The following is an 18,875-nucleotide window of genomic DNA, read 5'->3' as shown; positions in this document are numbered from 1 at the left end:
TGTGTGAGTGGCGTTGCGTGAGGGAGTTGCGTTGCTTTGAGTGACTGGCGTTGCATGTGTGAGTGGCGTTGCATGTGTCAGTGGCTTGCGTGTGTCAGTGGCTTGCGTGTGTCAGTGGCTTGCGTGTGTCAGTGGCGTTGCGTGTGTGAGTGGCGTTGCGTGTGTGAGTGGCGTTGCGTGTGTGAGTGGCGTTGCGTGTGTGAGTGGCGTTGCGTGTGTGAGTGGCGTTGCGTGTGTGAGTGGCGTTGCGTGTGTGAGTGGCGTTGCATGTGTGAGTGGCGTTGCGTGTGTGAGTGGCGTTGCATGTGTGAGTGGCGTTGCATGTGTGAGTGGCGTTGCATGTGTGAGTGGCGTTGCATGTGTGAGTGGCGTTGCATGTGTGAGTGGCGTTGCATGTGTGAGTGGCGTTGCATGTGTGAGTGGCATTGCGTTGAGTGGCGTTGCGTGGATGAGTGGGGTGTGTGGATGAGTTGCGTTGCGTGGATGAGTGGTGTTGCGTGGATGAGTGGCGTTGTGTGTGTGAGTGGCGTTGCGTGAGGGAGTTGCGTTGCTTTGAGTGACTGGCGTTGCATGTGTGAGTGGCGTTGCGTGTGTCAGTGGCGTTGCGTGGGTGAGTGGCGTTGCATGTGTGAGTGGCATTGCGTTGAGTTGCGTTGAGTGGCGTTGAGTGGATGAGTGGGGTGTGTGGATGAGTTGCGTTGCGTGGATGAGTGGTGTTGCGTGGATGAGTGGCGTTGTGTGTGTGAGTGGCGTTGCGTGAGGGAGTTGCGTTGCTTTGAGTGACTGGCGTTGCATGTGTGAGTGGCGTTGCATGTGTCAGTGGCTTGCGTGTGTCAGTGGCTTGCGTGTGTCAGTGGCTTGCGTGTGTCAGTGGCGTTGCGTGTGTGAGTGGCGTTGCGTGTGTGAGTGGCGTTGCGTGTGTGAGTGGCGTTGCGTGTGTGAGTGGCGTTGCGTGTGTGAGTGGCCTTGCGTGTGTGAGTGGCGTTGCGTGTGTGAGTGGCATTGCATGTGTGAGTGGCGTTGCATGTGTGAGTGGCGTTGCATGTGTGAGTGGCGTTGCATGTGTGAGTGGCGTTGCATGTGTGAGTGGCGTTGCATGTGTGAGTGGCGTTGCATGTGTGAGTGGCGTTGCATGTGTGAGTGGCGTTGCATGTGTGAGTGGCGTTGCGTTGAGTGGCGTTGCGTGGATGAGTGGGGTGTGTGGATGAGTTGCGTTGCGTGGATGAGTGGTGTTGCGTGGATGAGTGGCGTTGTGTGTGTGAGTGGCGTTGCGAGAGGGAGTTGCGTTGCTTTGAGTGAGTGGCGTTGCGTGTGTGAGTGGCGTTGCGTGTGTCAGTGGCGTTGCGTGGGTGAGTGGCGTTGCGTGGGTGAGTGGCGTTGCGTGGGTGAGTGGCGTTGCGTGGGTGAGTGGCGTTGCGTGGGTGAGTGGCGTTGCGTGGGTGAGTGGCGTTGCGTGGGTGAGTGGCGTTGCGTGGGTGAGTGGCGTTGCGTGTGGGAGTGGCGTTGCGTGTGGGAGTGGCGTTGCGTGTGGGAGTGGCGTTGCGTGGGTGAGTGGCGTTGCGTGGGTGAGTGGCGTTGCGTGGGTGAGTGGCGTTGCGTGGGTGAGTGGCGTTGCGTGGGTGAGTGGCGTTGCGTGGGTGAGTGGCGTTGCGTGGGTGAGTGGCGTTGCGTGGGTGAGTGGCGTTGCGTGGGTGAGTGGCGTTGCGTGGGTGAGTGGCGTTGCGTGGGTGAGTGGCGTTGCGTGGGTGAGTGGCGTTGCGTTGATGAGTGGCGTTGCGTTGATGAGTGGCGTTGCGTTGATGAGTGGCGTTGCGTTGATGAGTGGCGTTGCGTTGATGAGTGGCGTTGCGTTGATGAGTGGCGTTGCGTTGATGAGTGGCGTTGCGTTGATGAGTGGCGTTGCGTTGATGAGTGGCGTTGCGTTGATGAGTGGCGTTGCGTTGATGAGTGGCGTTGCGTTGATGAGTGGCGTTGCGTTGATGAGTGGCGTTGCGTTGATGAGTGGCGTTGCGTTGATGAGTGGCGTTGCGTTGATGAGTGGCGTTGCGTTGATGAGTGGCGTTGCGTTGATGAGTGGCGTTGCGTTGATGAGTGGCGTTGCGTTGATGAGTGGCGTTGCGTTGATGAGTGGCGTTGCGTTGATGAGTGGCGTTGCGTTGATGAGTGGGGTTGCGTTGATGAGTGGGGTTGCGTTGATGAGTTGGGTTGCGTGGATGAGTTGGGTTGCGTGGATGAGTTGGGTTGCGTGGGTGAGTGGGGTTGCGTGTGTGAGTGGCGTTGCGTGTGTGAGTGGCGTTGCGTGTGTGAGTGGCGTTGCGTGTGTGAGTGGCGTTGCGTGTGTGAGTGGCGTTGCATGTGTGAGTGGCGTTGCATGTGTGAGTGGCGTTGCATGTGTGAGTGGCGTTGCATGTGTGAGTGGCGTTGCATGTGTGAGTGGGGTTGCATGTGTGAGTGGGGTTGCATGTGTGAGTGGCGTTGCTAGTAAGCTTGTTGACCTTTCCCATTTCTCATTTTTGACTGATGAGTCTGACCTCGGCGTTTAATGTCCCAGGACAAGAAGAAAAGATTGTTGCCTTCTCTCAAGAATCCCTTGATCAAAGCCGACCTGCAGAAGGATTGCCAAACGGGCTGTACAAACGCTTTCAAATGTGTTTTCCTACTGTTCCTCGGTGCTCTCGGCTTGTAAGTCAGCTGTGTTTACTGGCAACGAAGACAAGGAAAACAAGTAGCAGTACTCGAGGAACTGCTGAGACGCACACCCTGTCGCCACAAACAATGTGTGATCCTCCCACCTCCAAAATGATCACACAAGTTCAAGTATTGGAAAAAAGGCTCTGCAAGTAAAAATAAATGCACGCACGGAGACAAATTGAAAAAAAAAATGAGTTCGAGTATTGGAAAAAGGCTCTGCAAGTAAAAATAAATGCACGCACGGAGACAAAGTGAAATAAAGAATGGCAGCCGAAGCAAATACAAACAAGCAGCAATTGGCCACGCCCTGCCTGCGAGGCTCAAAGTGTTAGAAGGCAGGTCTTGGGCAGAGTACTTCCCTTGATCAAAGCCGACTTGCAGAAGGATTGCCAAACGGGCTGTACAAACGCTTTCAAAAGTGTTTTTCTACTGTTCCTCGGTGCTCTCGGCTTGTAAGTCAGCTGTGTTTACTGGCAACGAACACAAGGAAAACAAGTAGCAGTACTCGAGGAACTGCTGAGACCCACATCCATCGCCACAAACAATGTGTGATCCTCCCACCTCCAAAATGATCACACGAGTTCAAGTATTGGAAAAAGGCTCTGCAAATAAAAATAAATGCACGCACGGAGACAAAGTGAAATAAAGAATGGCAGCCGAAGCAAATACAAACAAGCAGCAATTGGCCACGGCCTGCCTGCGAGGCTCAAAGTGTTAGAAGGAAGGTCTTGGGCAGAGGCAAAGTACTGACTTAGGAATGACTGTGAGGCGCATTGGTGTGAAGCACATCAAAGGGCTTCTCCTCCCCTAATTAGGAGAGGAGAAGCCGTTTCGGGAAACTGAAAGTACGGCCGGCCTGCGGCCGGCCATGAATAATTAGGGGAGGAGAAGCCCTTTGATGTGCTGGGCTGGCCCTGAATGCGCGTGCATGTTTAATCACGTGGTTCACGTGAACTGCATGAAAACCGCGGGGCTGAAAGCCCTTTGGTTTGACGATGTTTTCGCCACTTGAATTCTCGCTCCGCTCGATGCGCTTGCGCACATCGATAGGTCGCGAGACTTAAAAAAGGAAACAAAAAATAAAAAGAAAGAAAAAATTAAAGACGTCTGGATAGCCATAGTAAGCCTCAAGGCATACAGGTCCAAAAAAACTGCACAGGGCCAATTTATCGTGGAGCACTTTATTAAATGTATCAACTTGCAATTCAGCTGTATGTCTTCATCAGACATTAGGATCTCAATGGAGGTGAGAGTGTTGTTCATGAGTTTATTTAAAGATGGGCCTAATTTTCAGTCTAGCTAAAAAATCAGTTTTTAAAAGAGAGTATTTTCTTATAAAGTACATGTGTTCCAGAACTCTGCACAGCGCTGAAGATATTCACTTTCATGAATATCAGCATAGCTAGTATCACAGATAAGTGATTATAAATTTGTAATATGCAGGCTGGACTGCTCTTTAAATTTGTTAGACTGAAGCTTTGTGTTCTGCCATCATTAGAACATGAGCATGGGTCTAGCACAGCTAATCACTGCCTCATCTAGTGTACAGAATGGTAAAACAAGGGTTTTTTCCCTTTCAAATGAGGAGACACCAGATGGGGGGAAGAAAGAATGGGGAAGGCAGATTAATGTACGAAATTCACTGAGTGTCAGAGAGCAGCTGCTGATCGACAATGTTTCTCAAAACTGGCAAGACTGTGCATACACACACATATATCGGTGTGTTGTGTATAAAGTACACATGTTTACGTGTACCAGCTCACTAATTACATATCAGCTCGCTACAGAAAAAGTTTCCAGTCCCACCACCACCACCCCATAGAAAGGAAAACCACAAGCTGAGAATGTCGAAAAACTTAAGAGTATGTGATTTAGCTGTAATCCTTGTTGAAGTTTGTTCTGTTGCAGATTCACAAGCAGTGAATTCTCTCACAATCTAGTGATGGGACAGGAATAGTACACCTTTAATTTATATTTATGTTGCTGCTGAAGAAGTGACCATCACCATGATTAAAATTCAACAATGTTGAGTGCTGTTCCATCAAAAAAAAGTCATGCCTTGGTAGGAGGTCCTTTTAGGTCTCACCAAAAACAGTGCACGTGTTGTCTGTAGCAAGACATTTTATTAGATTACAGTGGTCCTAGAGGCCGCTCTCTGTTTACCATTGGATAGCCTCATCATTACTCATTTTCTTGCTTCATATTTGGGGACTTGTTTGGGCTTTACCTCCTCGTCATGAGTTTATCCCTCTCTTGGAGAATGAAGGCATGGCTGTATCCTTATAATGCTCTTTTTATGTAAGCACTGTACAAGAGTGCATGTATGTTTCAGCTGTCTACCCTGTGTGCTTCTCTGCTCCCTCATCTCCATGTTGCTTTTTCTCACTATGTGCTTCTCTACAACCACCTTCGAACTTTATGCTGCTCTTTCTCGCCAGGTACTTTTGTATTAGAGCATCAAAGTCGGGCTTAAGGTAGCCAAACTAAACACTGGGTTTCTATTGACGCTCATTCACACAAACACTTGAGTACACTAGAATGGCTCCCTCAGTGTGTGCTTTGAGGAAGCAAATTCACATTGGGTCTACATTTCTTAAGAGGCATATCAGTGGTTAATTTGTAAGTGTGAATCTATTAAACATTTCATTGGGGTAGACCACCTTGATCACTAGGACTTCTACCAAGAGTAAAACTGTCCCTTTTGCCTGAAAATGAAATCAAAGAGGGAAAGAATCCAGAAACATGTGAGACAAAGTATCCGAGATATATTACCATCTATAGCTTACCTTATACATATTCTCCATAGATATACTGCAAAATTCCAACTACTGTATACCAAATGTTTCTCCAAAAGTCACCAATGATCTCTTTGCTCAGTTCAGTCTCCTATGCTCTCATACATGCTATCTATTTGCGCTTTGGCTTTTAATCACATGTTAAGGCATGATACAGTACGTATTCAAACCCCTCACCAATTGGTGTTCCTAATGTCATTTATATTGCGATTTCTTTCTTGATTTTCAAATGCTTGGTTGTAAATCCCCCAAATGTTTGCTCTGAAGTGTTGTTCTTTAAACCAAATCTGTAACTTACAGGTAGCAACAATAGGTGTTTGTGAGGCAGGCTCAGCAATCCCTAGTTTATTTTTTTTATTTTCCAGTCTTTCGGAGGTTTATTTAACCAAACATGGAAACTAAAAGGGTTGTATACATGTCTTTCTCAATGTTAGGACTGTTCACACCTATATCAGTAGTGAGTATAAGTAGGATTATTTACTACTTTTGATATTCTTTGCATGCATTTTCTAATTAACCTTACAAAAGTACTACTCAGATCAATAACCTTGGCAATAAGTTTAACTTTAATGCTGATCATCCTGAAACTCCAAGAGATTTCTAGTTACATCTATTGGTCTAAATCTATGTGTTCTTAAACACGCATGGGATGCTTTGACACTATAAGGTGTAATGCATCCACGCATTGTTGGTTTCCGTGCAGGCATTGTTTTTACACACTTCTGGTTAGTAATACCTGAAAATATCTCTTCATTATGCATGGTTGACCAATTTGCATGTTAATTATCAATCTTTTTCCCCACTAGAGTTTGAATAGCAATCCTGTAAATTTATCAAGGAATTTGTTTGCTGATTTCTATTGAATCTCCAACAGTTTTGATATACATTGGATGTCACTGGTATTCCTCTCCAATATCTTCACAAAGTTTCACAAAGATGTCAATCGGTGATTGGGAAAACAAAAACAAAAGACACAGCAAATATAGCGGCTTTTGACCCCACGAATTACCCAGAGAAGAAGATCACACATGGATGGGAATTCTGAGCCCTCTCACTCAGAATACTGCCACTATAGCTTGAGTTCTTGAACACAAGAGAGCAGAACTACCAAGCTCTTTTTACTACAGCAAAAAAAAAATTGTACAAGCTCTCTTCTCACTGGACAGGCACTTGCCATGTATCTTCTCCTAACATCCACTGATAGCAGTGGACTGTTGAAATCAAGACCCACTCTTTTAAAGTGGATAAGTGCTTTTTCTATGATCTAGGAAAGACACAGGGTTAAATGAACATTAAAGTAAGCAACAAATGACATGTCCAATAATATGATGTTCAAAGAAGTGATAAACTACCTGGGAACCTCCAGTGATGGGAATAGTGCATGTTAAGAGGTTTCCAATCACAGTCTCCAGCGACGCACTCAAGCCATCCACATAGATGGTATAAATTAGACCTAGGGAATTCTGGAGAAAAGAGAAGTTATCATGTTATGAGCAGCAAAAAGTGATCAACAAAGTGAGCAATACTGAGCCACAGCCTCCTCCAGATGTGGGTTTACTAACTGCGAATCGGCATCCAGTAAAAATGGGTTACATTTTTCCACCTACAATTTCAGGTCTGGAAACATTAACCCTCTCTTAGAAAGGTGGAGAGGCATTCCCCTAGGGATACCGCTTCGCCTAACTCTTAATGAGGCCAAAAGTGTAATTCTGACAGTCACAGTATGTCAAGCATCACAACAAGTGTTACTCTGTGTGGCAAGTAATAGCAAGTTTTAAACCAGGTGTATGTAAGAGCAGTCCCATTAGGTGTTCCAATATACAGAATACCATGCTGAATTTGTAAATAGCAAAATCTCATGCTTCCAGGGAAAGGAAATGTAAAATAGTACATGCCTGCATGCAGAAACTGAACTACAGAGCCTCTCAAGCCTTAGATGCAAAGATACTCCAGGCAAATGTTAAGCATTGCATGTAAGAAACAATGTATTTACATGGCTGAAACAGAGGAAAATGTAGTGAAAATAAATATAAATCTATATTACATAGGAAACATATGTATCAAACTAGGAACAAAGGCACAAGTCAGCAAATAGCAAGGAGAATACCTTAAATATCAGAAAGTCAGCAGTGCAAAGGCTTTGCTTTTCCTCAAAGAGTAATGGTAGGAGGGGAGTGTCCAAGTGTGAGGAAGAGGGATGGGTGCAAGGGGAGAGTGAATACAGATGGATGGATAGATAGATAGATAGATAGATAGATAGATAGATAGATAGATAGATAGATAGATAGATAGATAGATAGATAGATAGATAGATAGATAGATAGATAGATAGATAGATAGATAGATAGATGTTATGTTATGTTATGTTATGTTATGTTATGTTATTAAATCTTGTATAGCGCGCAGATGCCGCAGCCAAGAGGCGTCCCGGCGCTTTTGGAGATAGAAGACACAACACAACAATGATGACCAAAACACATAGCTATACAGCGGAGAATAAATGAGTTTTTAATTGTTTCCTGAACTGAAACAAATCGTGGATGGAACGAAGTGAAGCAGGCAAAGAGTTCCATAGAGTAGCCGCCATCACCGAGAAAGAGCGTCCACCCATTCTGGACTTTTTAAAACGAGGAACAATGGCCAGATTAGACCCTGCAGACCGAAGAGCTCTTGCGGGGACATAGTGGAGGATAGTCTGGGTGAGAATGGGAGGGGAGGCCAGATTGAGAATTTTAAAAGTGAGGCACAAAGCCTTGAACTTAATTCTTTGGCCTACTGGGAGCCAGTGAAGGTCACGGATAGTGCTGCGAGCTGAAACAAATTTGGGGAGGCCGACCAGCATCCTAGCCGCCGAATTTTGTACCCGCTGAAGACGGGCAAGCTCAGCTTGATTAACACCCAGAAACAGGGAACTTGCGTAGTCCAATCTGGTCAGCACCAGAGCTTGGACTATGATCTGCCTGGTGTCCGCGTCAAAAAATTTAAAAATAGGCCGTAGGCTTTGTAGAGCGCCGAAGCAGGTTCCTGCAACACGTTTAATGTGGGGAATAAAAGACAATTGATTGTCAAGCCAAACGCCCAAATTTCTGACTTCGGTTACAGGAGTAGGAACAGGACCCAATTCAGAAGGCCACCATTGGTCTCCCCAGAGCTCGCTGTCTCTACCGAAGAGAATGACCTCCGTCTTGGTGGCATTGAGTTGTAAGCGATTGTTCGCCATCCAGATAGATAGATAGATAATCTTACTGGCCATAGCTAGGACCAACTTTTCCGAAAGACAAACCGCTTTTTGTTTTGATAATAATTGTGGCTCTGTTTGATGAATCTTAATGACATTTGCCAAAAAGTGAAATACTTTGCATACTTCTGCACTGAATGTTTCAGGGTGATTCATCAAGCTGGGGCTGAAAAGAAAGGGTGAGACGAGAGTTCCCAAAACGATTTTCCCCATACAATGCGTATGGGTATTTAGCAATTTTTAGACACGGCTACAGGCTGAACCGCTGAACAGATTTACACCAAATTTGGCAGAAAGTTAGATCTTGGCCTAGAAAGAGCACTTTTTTTAATTTGATATAAATCTGCTCTGCAGTTGTGTGCCTTGTTTTCGAGGCCTTTGGTATTGGACACGTGAGGGGTTTTAGTTGCTTTCTCTGCTTTCTTTTCGACGTCCTTGATCATCCTTTTCGTGATACGCCTCTTCTCAGCATCCCCTCCAAGGATCTCTACATCTGATCCTCCGTGTGTTGATCCTGCGGTCGCCGCCTGTTCGTCTTCATTGCTTGAGAGGCCAGAGTCCCTCAGCGATACCTGCTGTTTCAGGCTGACGAGCATAGCTGTGTGCTATCTACGGGCCTTGAGAGGTTTCAACACGAATACAGTGCAGGTCTGGCAGTCCTTATCCTGGTGATCCCTAGGCTGGCAGAGGTTTAAAGACGTCATGTGGAGCGTGTTGCGCAAACTTGTGGTGCCAATTTGGGCAAAACTTGAAAGGGGTATTTTCCATGGCCCCTATCTTGCCTCATTTCGGTCCATCTGCATCATTGTTGCTACAACTGGGTTTGCTAGATGGGGAAAGATGGCTGGAGGTCTCGCTCCATCTTTGGTGCCTTCTTAATAAATGTAGAATGTTTTTGTCTCCAAAATCCTAAATTTTTTCGGGGATTTCATCCCAAAAATCGGAGTCTCTTCCCTTGCTTCCAGACCTAACGGTGCAAAAACGAATCTGAAGATGGCTACCACGCACAGGAGCTTTCGGGGCACCGGCTGATGTTACACAAGGGATGGACCTAGCACCAAATTGTGGTCGAAGAAGCCCATGCGCGAGAAAAAAATGGGGGGTGGGAAATAGAGACAATTCCGGACCCAGCCACTAGATGGTGGAATAGTGCACAAAACGTGAATCAGGAAAAGGATTCATGCTGAAAAACTTTATATATCTATGTTTATGTTTGGGAAATTTGTTAAGGACACGTACACCGAAAGGTCTGTTAGCGCTGAAGGGGAGGGAGGAACTTCTTGAGAGCTACTAGCAATAGGCTAGAGAGAACAGCCATGTTTTCAGTTTTTTCCTGGAGTTGGTGTACTCAGGAGTAAGTCTAATGTCTATTGGCAGGGAATTCCATAGAGTGGGGCCAAGTACAGAGAATCGGGAGCCACCCGTTCTCGTGCGCTTAAATCTTGGAATCGTCAGCATAGACATCGAGGCCGATCTGAGATTCCGTTTGGGTCGATACCTAGAGATCTTAGCAGAAATGAATTTAGGGCCCTTCTCACAGAGGGTGTTGAAGATAATGCAACCTGTCAAACGTGGATCTACTTGTATATTACTTTACGTAAAAAAAAATATACACATTCACTGGAAAAAAAAGGTTACAGGGACGGTATAGATAGGTACGAACACACAAGCATAAAAGGTATATTTATACTTCTACTTATCTGAAGAAACTGTGACTCACGCCGTTAAGTAACTTTAGGCCACAACTTTCAATTTCCTAACTTAAGTATAACTATAACTGCTGAATTTCTCTGGTTTTGTGTGGATAAAATGAAAACCTAACTAGCCCCTTCAACCTTTGTTTTTTTCAGTGAATATGTATGTGTGTGTGTGTATATATATATATATATATATATATATATATATATATATATAATATATATATATAATATATATATTTATATCTGTATGTATATATTTATATATAGACATATGTGTGTCTGTGCAACAAAACAAAGGAGGTCTTGGCTTATTTACAAGTCAGCTCCCTTCTATTTGGTATAAACAAATCCTTCTCCCCCTTCCCTGAAAAGGTGCAGACACCACTGGATGCTTAAAATTGCACTTTCATTTTAAAAGTCCACTGTGACGCCTTTCGGCTGTATCCACACATGCATGAAAATTCATAAACATATAAAACATACATATAAATAAAACATAACCGTACTCCAAAGTGCCTTTTATAAAAATAAAAACTTTTGGTTAAAAAAATATATTTTGCTAATGTTAAAACATTGAATACAGTATTACAATTTAATCTAAGGCAAAGCAAGCATTTAAATGTGTTACTAAATCATCAATAAATAGTTTAATATTGTGCTCCTATATTGTATTTAGGATACAGTACAACAACCATCAATGCTCATTGACAATTTGATTATTCTATCTCGCTAGCAAGAACTATATCCCAATTGTATGCTATCATTAATTGCATCCCCTTTATTTAGTTATTCTGGAAAAGTCCCCCATAATTTTAATATAAGTATATCTAATACTCACATTCTAATTCATTTGGTTGCTTGGACAAGTGTCTCTATTGCTTTTTTTCTCCAAATGGTAAGGAAACATCTCTTTTGTTAGTTCCATCTTTACACGCTTAGCATTTGTTACATTTCTTGAACCCTGGACAATTTTGTAAGCACATTTTCGGACTGCTCTTTACCAGCATGTCTCTTATCGATCTAGCTAACCTAAAACTGATCTCTGGTTTCTTAGGGACAAGGCCTCCTAGTACTGGATCATTGTTTATCACATACCAATATATCTTCATAATCTTCTTAATATTCCTTCCTCTCTAGAAAGAGACACACACACTACTTGAAAGTTGGCAGATAAGGTTAGCATTTTGTCTGTAAGAAATCACAGTAATATGTGGATAGAAAAATTCCTGTTGAAAACCAAAGACGAAAGGTGGTCAAGAAAGAAAAAGACCAAAACTAACTATGAATGTCAAATTCATTGGAATATTATTTGGGATATCATTTGGATAGTCTTTTTTTAATTCTATACCAACTCTTTCAAGCCCAGTGTAGAGATGCCCTCCCTAAAGAAACTTTCTTCCATGTAAAACCACCATCCAAAATCACAACTCTCATATTTCAAAAAGCCACTCCAACAATTTATTTATAAAGAAAAAAAAAAAAAAAAAGATGGCCGCCGGGTAGGAGCTGCCCGAGGGAGCTCCCCGTGCCTGGGGTCCCTTGGCCGGGTATATCCCTGCTGGCAGCAGCCATCGATCGTCTCTGGGACAAGAAGTTCAAGAGTGACTGGATGTGCTGGTTTCCACCCGGTGATCACCGTTGTGTCCGGCCGGGATCACAGCGGGAGCCCCGGAGTAGTCTCGGCAGCGTCGGAGAGCGGAGAGGGGCTTCGGATCACGGATCAGCGCGGTGTCCGGTCCGCACCACAACAGAGGAGCCCCATCGGCGTGGAGGGCTGTGGGAGGCTCGGGTCGGTGGTGGTGGCTGCCCCGAGGCATCAACGGCCGACACCGGGACCAGGGCGAGACGAACACCGGACCCCTCCCCCCACCCCCAGTCGGAGCAGATGCTGCGCCGGGACCGGGGGTCGAGGCAACGACAGCGGACCCCTGCCCATCTGCAGCGGAGTGCACTGGCTCCGGGACCAGGACGTGACGAACACCGGACCCCTCCCCCCACCCCCAGTCAAAGCAGATGCTACACCGGGACCGGGGGTCGAGGCAACGACAACGGACCCTTGCCCATCGGCAGCGGAGGGCACTGGCTGCAGCACCGGGACCTGCGCGGATAGTTGGGGGCATGGGAAGTCTCCCGCCCGCTACGCATCAGAGGCATAGAGGGCAGCCGGCATTGAAAACGAAGGCGAGACGAACACCGGACCCCTCCCCCACTCCCGATCAGCAACAGCTGCGGATACTTTCCCGGGACTGAAGTCAACAACCACAACGGGCTGCGTGAACAGCCTAGGAGTTCTGGCGGACGGCGGACGTGACTCCCGGTTGCCCCCCCCCCCCCCCCCCCCCCCCCTCTCATGCTGCTGCAAGGGCTCCAGGAGCAGTGATGCGGAGCAGACCGGCGGACCAACAGATTTCTTGCAGTGCTGGCGGGGACCGAGGATCGGGCATGGGGACTAGCACGCAGCCTGCCAGTAATTCACCGCATCCTACCTCACCTCCTGAATAGACCCTGCAAAATGTGATATCGGCAATACTACATCCTAAGCTCTAAGGCGCCACTGAGCTGAAAATAATCATAAGGTACTTTATTTACTCCACTCATTTCACATTTTTAAACCGCCATTGTTCACAAGGGCAGGGGTCACTAACTGAAACCATAAATCTCTGCCGGTATCTCCAGAGGCCCACGAGGCTCCTCGGCATATCTCCTCCACACAGGTCCAAAGCAATAACAACAAACAGAGGACTATGATTCCCCTCTTGGCGGCCATCTTAGACTGTTCTTTCGCAGTGGCGGCCATCATGGACTAGTTCAATCTCACTATTGGAGCAAGAGCTGAGACCAGACACATAGTCTAAGTTCTACTACCGCGCTCCTTACTTGCCTGTATCTTGTGATAGTGTCTGCCTTTTATTGCAGCCTTTCTACATCTACTTGTTTTTGCAACTGTCCTTACCTATAATGCACCGACTGCTACAACATATATTCTTGGATGCTTACAATGTACAACAATTTGTTTCTCTATGTACTGGCCCTATAACCTGTTATGAAATTGTTTCTTACCTGTAACGCACCGACTGCTTCCTCATATATTCCGGGGTGCCCACAGTTTACTCTATTTGGTCTTACGTAGTGGTCCTATATCCTGTTTTTACCTGTAATGCACCGATTGAGATGCTGGGATTGAGATTTCTGTCATGACTTCAAACTAATTAGTTGTAAAGGGGCAGCTGAAATTCCAGGAGCCTAGTCCCAACAGCTAGACGACGTCGGAGGGCTGGAAGTGGTCCCCCGCTACACGGCGGAGGAGGGCACTGGACATCGAATGCTGTCTTATGTAAAGCGCTTTGATAACCTAATGGGTTCAAGATCCTGAAATGTGCAACGTAACTGATTCTATGTAAACTGCTGTGATAACATGTAACGGAACTGGTGCTATGTAAAGTGCTCTGATAACCTAATCGGTTCAAGTTCGCGCTATAGAAAACTCTAAAAATAAAAATAAATAAAAATAAAATAGTCTTTATCTGGCTTGCTATCCATTGTTCATACTTCAGTATTCTGTGCTCTCTGATTTTCAGAAGCTCTATGGTTACTCCTGTGACTGAATTCCTTACGTCAGACTACTACAACCCTCTCCTCACAATCCTCCTCCTCCTTCACAATCTTCAATTTACAATGAGGATGGAATCCTTCATTTCACCAACAGCCACAACAGCACCTTTCCAAGCCCTTGATGTTGGGAAAATTTACTAATGCTTCCCGGAGCAAATTACTGATTAACACTTTTGAGGAGTACTACAAAAGTAGGTAGGTAAGACTACCCCAGTGCTACCTTTCTGGATAAAGTAACAGGATTAGCTAGAAAAAATTCTATACAGTTTTATGTATAGTAGACGTTGCCCTCGTTCGTTTATGGATTGAGTCCCGTTGTTACATACAGCCACATTGGTAGAAAGTGTAAACACAATTTCTCTGTTTTGCACCACAAGTTTCTTTATCACAGAATATCCAACTTAAGACCAAAATTACAAATTTACATCCTATTTAAATGGACAGCCAAGGCGTGTTTCATTCTATAGAAAAGAGCGCAAAGGCTTGTTGCAAGGCTATGAGCACTTAAAACAAAGAAACTCATAAAATGCAAAGCAACTGTAACATACAGAATTGAGATTGCGAATTACTGTCACCCAGTCTTTGAGTAGATTGCAAAGTGTTAAAACTATGTAATACAATTAACACTATTGACTGTGAAGCTATATACGTATATAGTAGTGGTAATTACTTGCTAAAAAGCTTGTTTGTATCATTAGTGTAGTCTGGATGTTGAATTATGATTTCTTAACTTCAAGAACCATGTGTTTATCATTATCAACATGATCTATGTATGACTAGTTTTAATAGCGTTATTTGGTACACTACCTTAGAGACTACTAAGCTACAGCTAAGCCAATGGTTTTATCTTCTGTTCCTTGCTATTGTGTCACCAAGTTAAAAAAAAAAACAAAAGGAAACAGAAACACTAAACCCTAAGTTAGTGCTATGTATGATTAGTAACTTAAGTGCTAATATTGTCAATTTGTAGTGATTGCTAAACACAAATATACAACCTGCCAAAGCAGATACCTGCATTTACATATACCATGTCGAGCAGCTCTTCGCCTAAAAATAGAGCGCATCCAATCTTCTCTAACTGGTTTTCATTGCCATACATGCATCGCTCATTTCTCAACCAGCCACCTTCAGTCATTCATGCTCACTTAACTCTGTAAACAAAAACTTGATAACAATTCCAAAGCCTCCAAGTTCCCGTCTCAAATCACTGAAAGTACTCAAATCCCTTTATTATAATGCCCTTCCACAGCAACCGAGTCGCACACTCATACTAGATCAATTCAAAATTCACATCAAGAGTCAAAGTTGGAACCAAGGAAATCTTAACCCTGCTCTGTAAATACATTCCTCCTTCCCTCCAAAGTACTGTACACATCTTTATCCTCTTCCTTGGATTCCAATACTCAAACAGTAAAGTTTTACCAACTTCCATAAGTCTCAGCATCCTTCTAATAGCTATTGCAAACACTGAAATCGATGTTCAGTTTTAAACAAGATTTCTAGCAGAGCTTTAACTGTTTCCTCAATAATCAACTAAGCAAAGTTGTAAAACCAATATTGTTTTCTGTTCAAAGATTCACTATCAACTAACTCCTACTTGTAAATATGTCACCTATATAAACAGTATATTCAACCAATGGATGGGGAGGACATTGATTACAATGTAAGGGGTTATACTGGCTCAATGTTAAAATTGGTAAATAACCAACACATCTAGAGGAAATAATTCAGTATTGGCAATGGGGTGATTGCTGCAGTAAACAAATAAATACAATGTTAATGGTGAATTTATTAATGTCAACACACTGCTATGCATTAGTTCAAGTCCCTCTGAGGCACTACAGAAGAGACTTCTATGCAGAGATTACAATGAATACTTCAGAGCAAAGTTAGTTATTAGACGAGCAATTATCTCTTTTTTTTCTTTAAAGAAATTAAGTCCGTTTTTTTAATCTCACAAACAAATGCTTTAAACCCTTTGAATCGGAGGTTAGCCTTCACGACTGAAACAGACCTATAATACTAAAATTAATAGCAGGAACTTTCCTTAATGCATGAAATAATTGCACAATTTTATATATCCAATGCATAGATACAGTGTAATATGCCTTTACTATCAACCCATATTTCTTATGAACACAGACATTAAAATTGTGTTTACAATGTGATCCATTTTAATCGAAAAGTTATCAGAACCCTAGTTACAAAAGACAAAATGGATTCATCAAAATATACAGCACAGGAGCAACAACACTCCCTAGTTATTGGACATTATCCAAGCATGTAACTCAAACAATATATTTGAGGTTTTTCTCAACCTAAATGCTAAAATCTTGTGATAATATTCAGTGGGACCATCTGATTGTAATTCTAAAAATTATGAACTATAAGGTCTGATTTTGTGTAGCAGTATAAAGGGATAGGGCTCCATTACACCCACCGGAGCCCTGACTTGCTGCTGTATTTCGCGCCAGTCACTTTATCAGGTTCGCTGTAACTGGGGACTTTATCTTTACATTGGACAGATTGGGTGAAAAAAACGTATTTCGTGGCATCCGATTGGGATGAACAACCATTTAAATAAGAATACAAGACTTTATAACAAATTAAATCTACCGTCTTGGCAAGTCAAAAAATATATATATATTGACTAACAGAGAGTCCGATATAGGCACAGTTCAGTGGGGACCCGCATCATGCTTTGGTCCGAGTACCTTGATTTTCGGAGTCTATAGAATTTGAATAAGAGACATATTATCTAGTCTTGAGAAAGGTGGTGCAACATCAAGTCACAACACCGAAACGCGTTAATGCTTATAACTCATCATTAAATTCGAGGAACTATTAAGGGTGCCATCAACTGATATCAGTTGCACCGCATATATTGATTCTAAACGGAATAATTCAAGATATTTTCCAAATGATTCACTTTCCTTTTTCTCTCTCTTATGTATAATTTATTGGGATATCATGTGTGTCTGAGTACATTTTGTTTTTAATATTGTGATTTTATGTAATTTTTAATATTTGATGTAACAATTGTATAATAAATTTGCAACAGATCTTCTATGAGTCAGTTTTTGTTACACTTTAAATGTATTCTTTCCGTGATGTATGGTTTAGGAGTATTAGATCTCTGGCACTAGTGTGATTGAAGGGTGTTTTAGTTAGTAGATAATCACTAAAAAAAATCATATTCCAAGGGGCTTTAGCCTTTGTTGATCCATTGCACTCAGCCATCAAAGCACAAGGTTGAGCCGCCAATTCTCATGTCTGTGGTTTGACCTAGCATTCAAGCATTTACCAATTGTTGCAACATCTAGTGCAAAAATGAGGAAACTTGCAATGAATACTGGGGTCTTTGCTGATATGTTAACCCTTTCATCACCTTAAAGGTTGCTCTCTCTTATTTATTTATTTATTTAAACATTTGTAAAGCGCTACAAAGGCCCTTGGGCATCTCGGCGCTGATATCTGCTAAATTCAGCCCTAAAGGAGGATCTACTTATTGGTCAAATAACCAAGTTTTGAGTTGTTTCCGAAAGAACCACAAAGAAGGACTGTTCTTTATGATTAGCGGCAAAGAGTTCCAGAGCTTGGGTGCGGAAACAAGAAATCTTCTGTCACCCCATGAGACCAGTCTGGTACAGGGTACTTCCAACTGGAAGAGATCAGAGGATCGCAGGGACCTAGTGGGCCGATAGGGGATGAGTTGTTGAGTCAGAAATGCCGGTCCCTGGTTGTGCAGTGCCTTATAGACAATGCACATAGCCTTAAACTTAGCTCTGTTTCTAATGGTAAGCCAATGCAACTCTCTGATGGTGCTCGAGACTGATTGGAATTTGGGGATGTTACCCAGCAGTCGGGCAGCAGCATTTTGAACAGTCTGCATCTTATTAAGGACTCTCTCTTGGGCATTCAAAAATAGGGCATTACAGTAGTCCAAGGTGGACAATACCAAGGACGTGATCAAGGTCTTGCCTGCTGAGGAGGGGAGAAAAGGGAGGATTTTTTTGATGATTCGTAGCTTATAAAATGCGGAGGAAGCAATCTGATTTGCATGGGGAAGAAACGTAAGCCTGTCATCAACCATGACGCCCAGGTTCCTTACCTTGTTGACTGGAGTAGGCGGTGAGCCCATGGACTGTGGCCACCAGCGAGAAGACCAATCTGGGGATAAGTGTCCAAAGATGACCACCTCGGACTTATCCGAGTTCAATTTGAGGCAGTTGGCGGCCATCCAACTTCCTATAGCCTGCATGCCCAGATTGAAGTTGTCAGCCACTTTTTGTCCGTCATTTCTGATGGCCAAGACCAACTGGGTATCGTCAGCATAGGAAGTAAGGCTCATCCCATGAGCTCTGATGGTGTTGGCAAGGTCCGACACGTATATATTAAAAAGTGTCGGACTCAGGGATGAGCCTTGGGGGACTCCGCATGGCAGGGACAGGGTGGTAGATTGAAAAGGCCCTATGGTGACCACCTGAGTCCTTCCGGCAAGGAAGGATGCCAGTAGGGCCTTGGCCTTATGCTTAATCCCCAGATCTTCGACACGGTCGATCAAAATCGCATGATCGACCGTGTCGAATGCTGCTGAAAGGTCCAGCAATATCAAGACCGCAGTGCCACCCGCATCACGAATGATTCGGATATCCTCTGTGGCCTTGATCAGGGCCGTCTCCGTCCCATGATGTTGGCGAAAACCAAACTGAGAATCATCCAATAAATTATGGTGTTCTATAAAGGCTGACAATTGGGCATTCAAGGCCTTTTCGACAACTTTGGCCAAGATGGGCAAATTGGCAATCGGTCGATAGTTCTTGAGCTCAATCCTGTCTA

General features: G+C 44.0%; 1 protein-coding gene across 8 annotated transcripts in view; it reads right to left on the bottom strand.

Annotated features, from left to right (window-relative positions):
• SBF1 (SET binding factor 1) overlaps nt 1-18,875 on the bottom strand; it is a 1,591,024-nt gene that overhangs the window by 1,226,677 nt on the left and 345,472 nt on the right. For all 8 annotated transcript variants that reach the window (XM_086918836.1, XM_086918839.1, XM_086918838.1 and 5 more), the window contains exon 5: nt 6,839-6,949. In XM_086918836.1, the coding sequence (XP_086774962.1) occupies nt 6,839-6,949 (111 nt within the window). The remainder of the gene's footprint in view (nt 1-6,838; nt 6,950-18,875) is intronic.

Source organism: Lissotriton vulgaris, chromosome 1_1 (genome assembly GCF_964263255.1).
Source record: "Lissotriton vulgaris chromosome 1_1, aLisVul1.2, whole genome shotgun sequence".
NCBI lineage: Eukaryota > Metazoa > Chordata > Amphibia > Caudata > Salamandridae > Lissotriton > Lissotriton vulgaris.
This window is presented reverse-complemented; position numbering and strand designations above follow the sequence as displayed.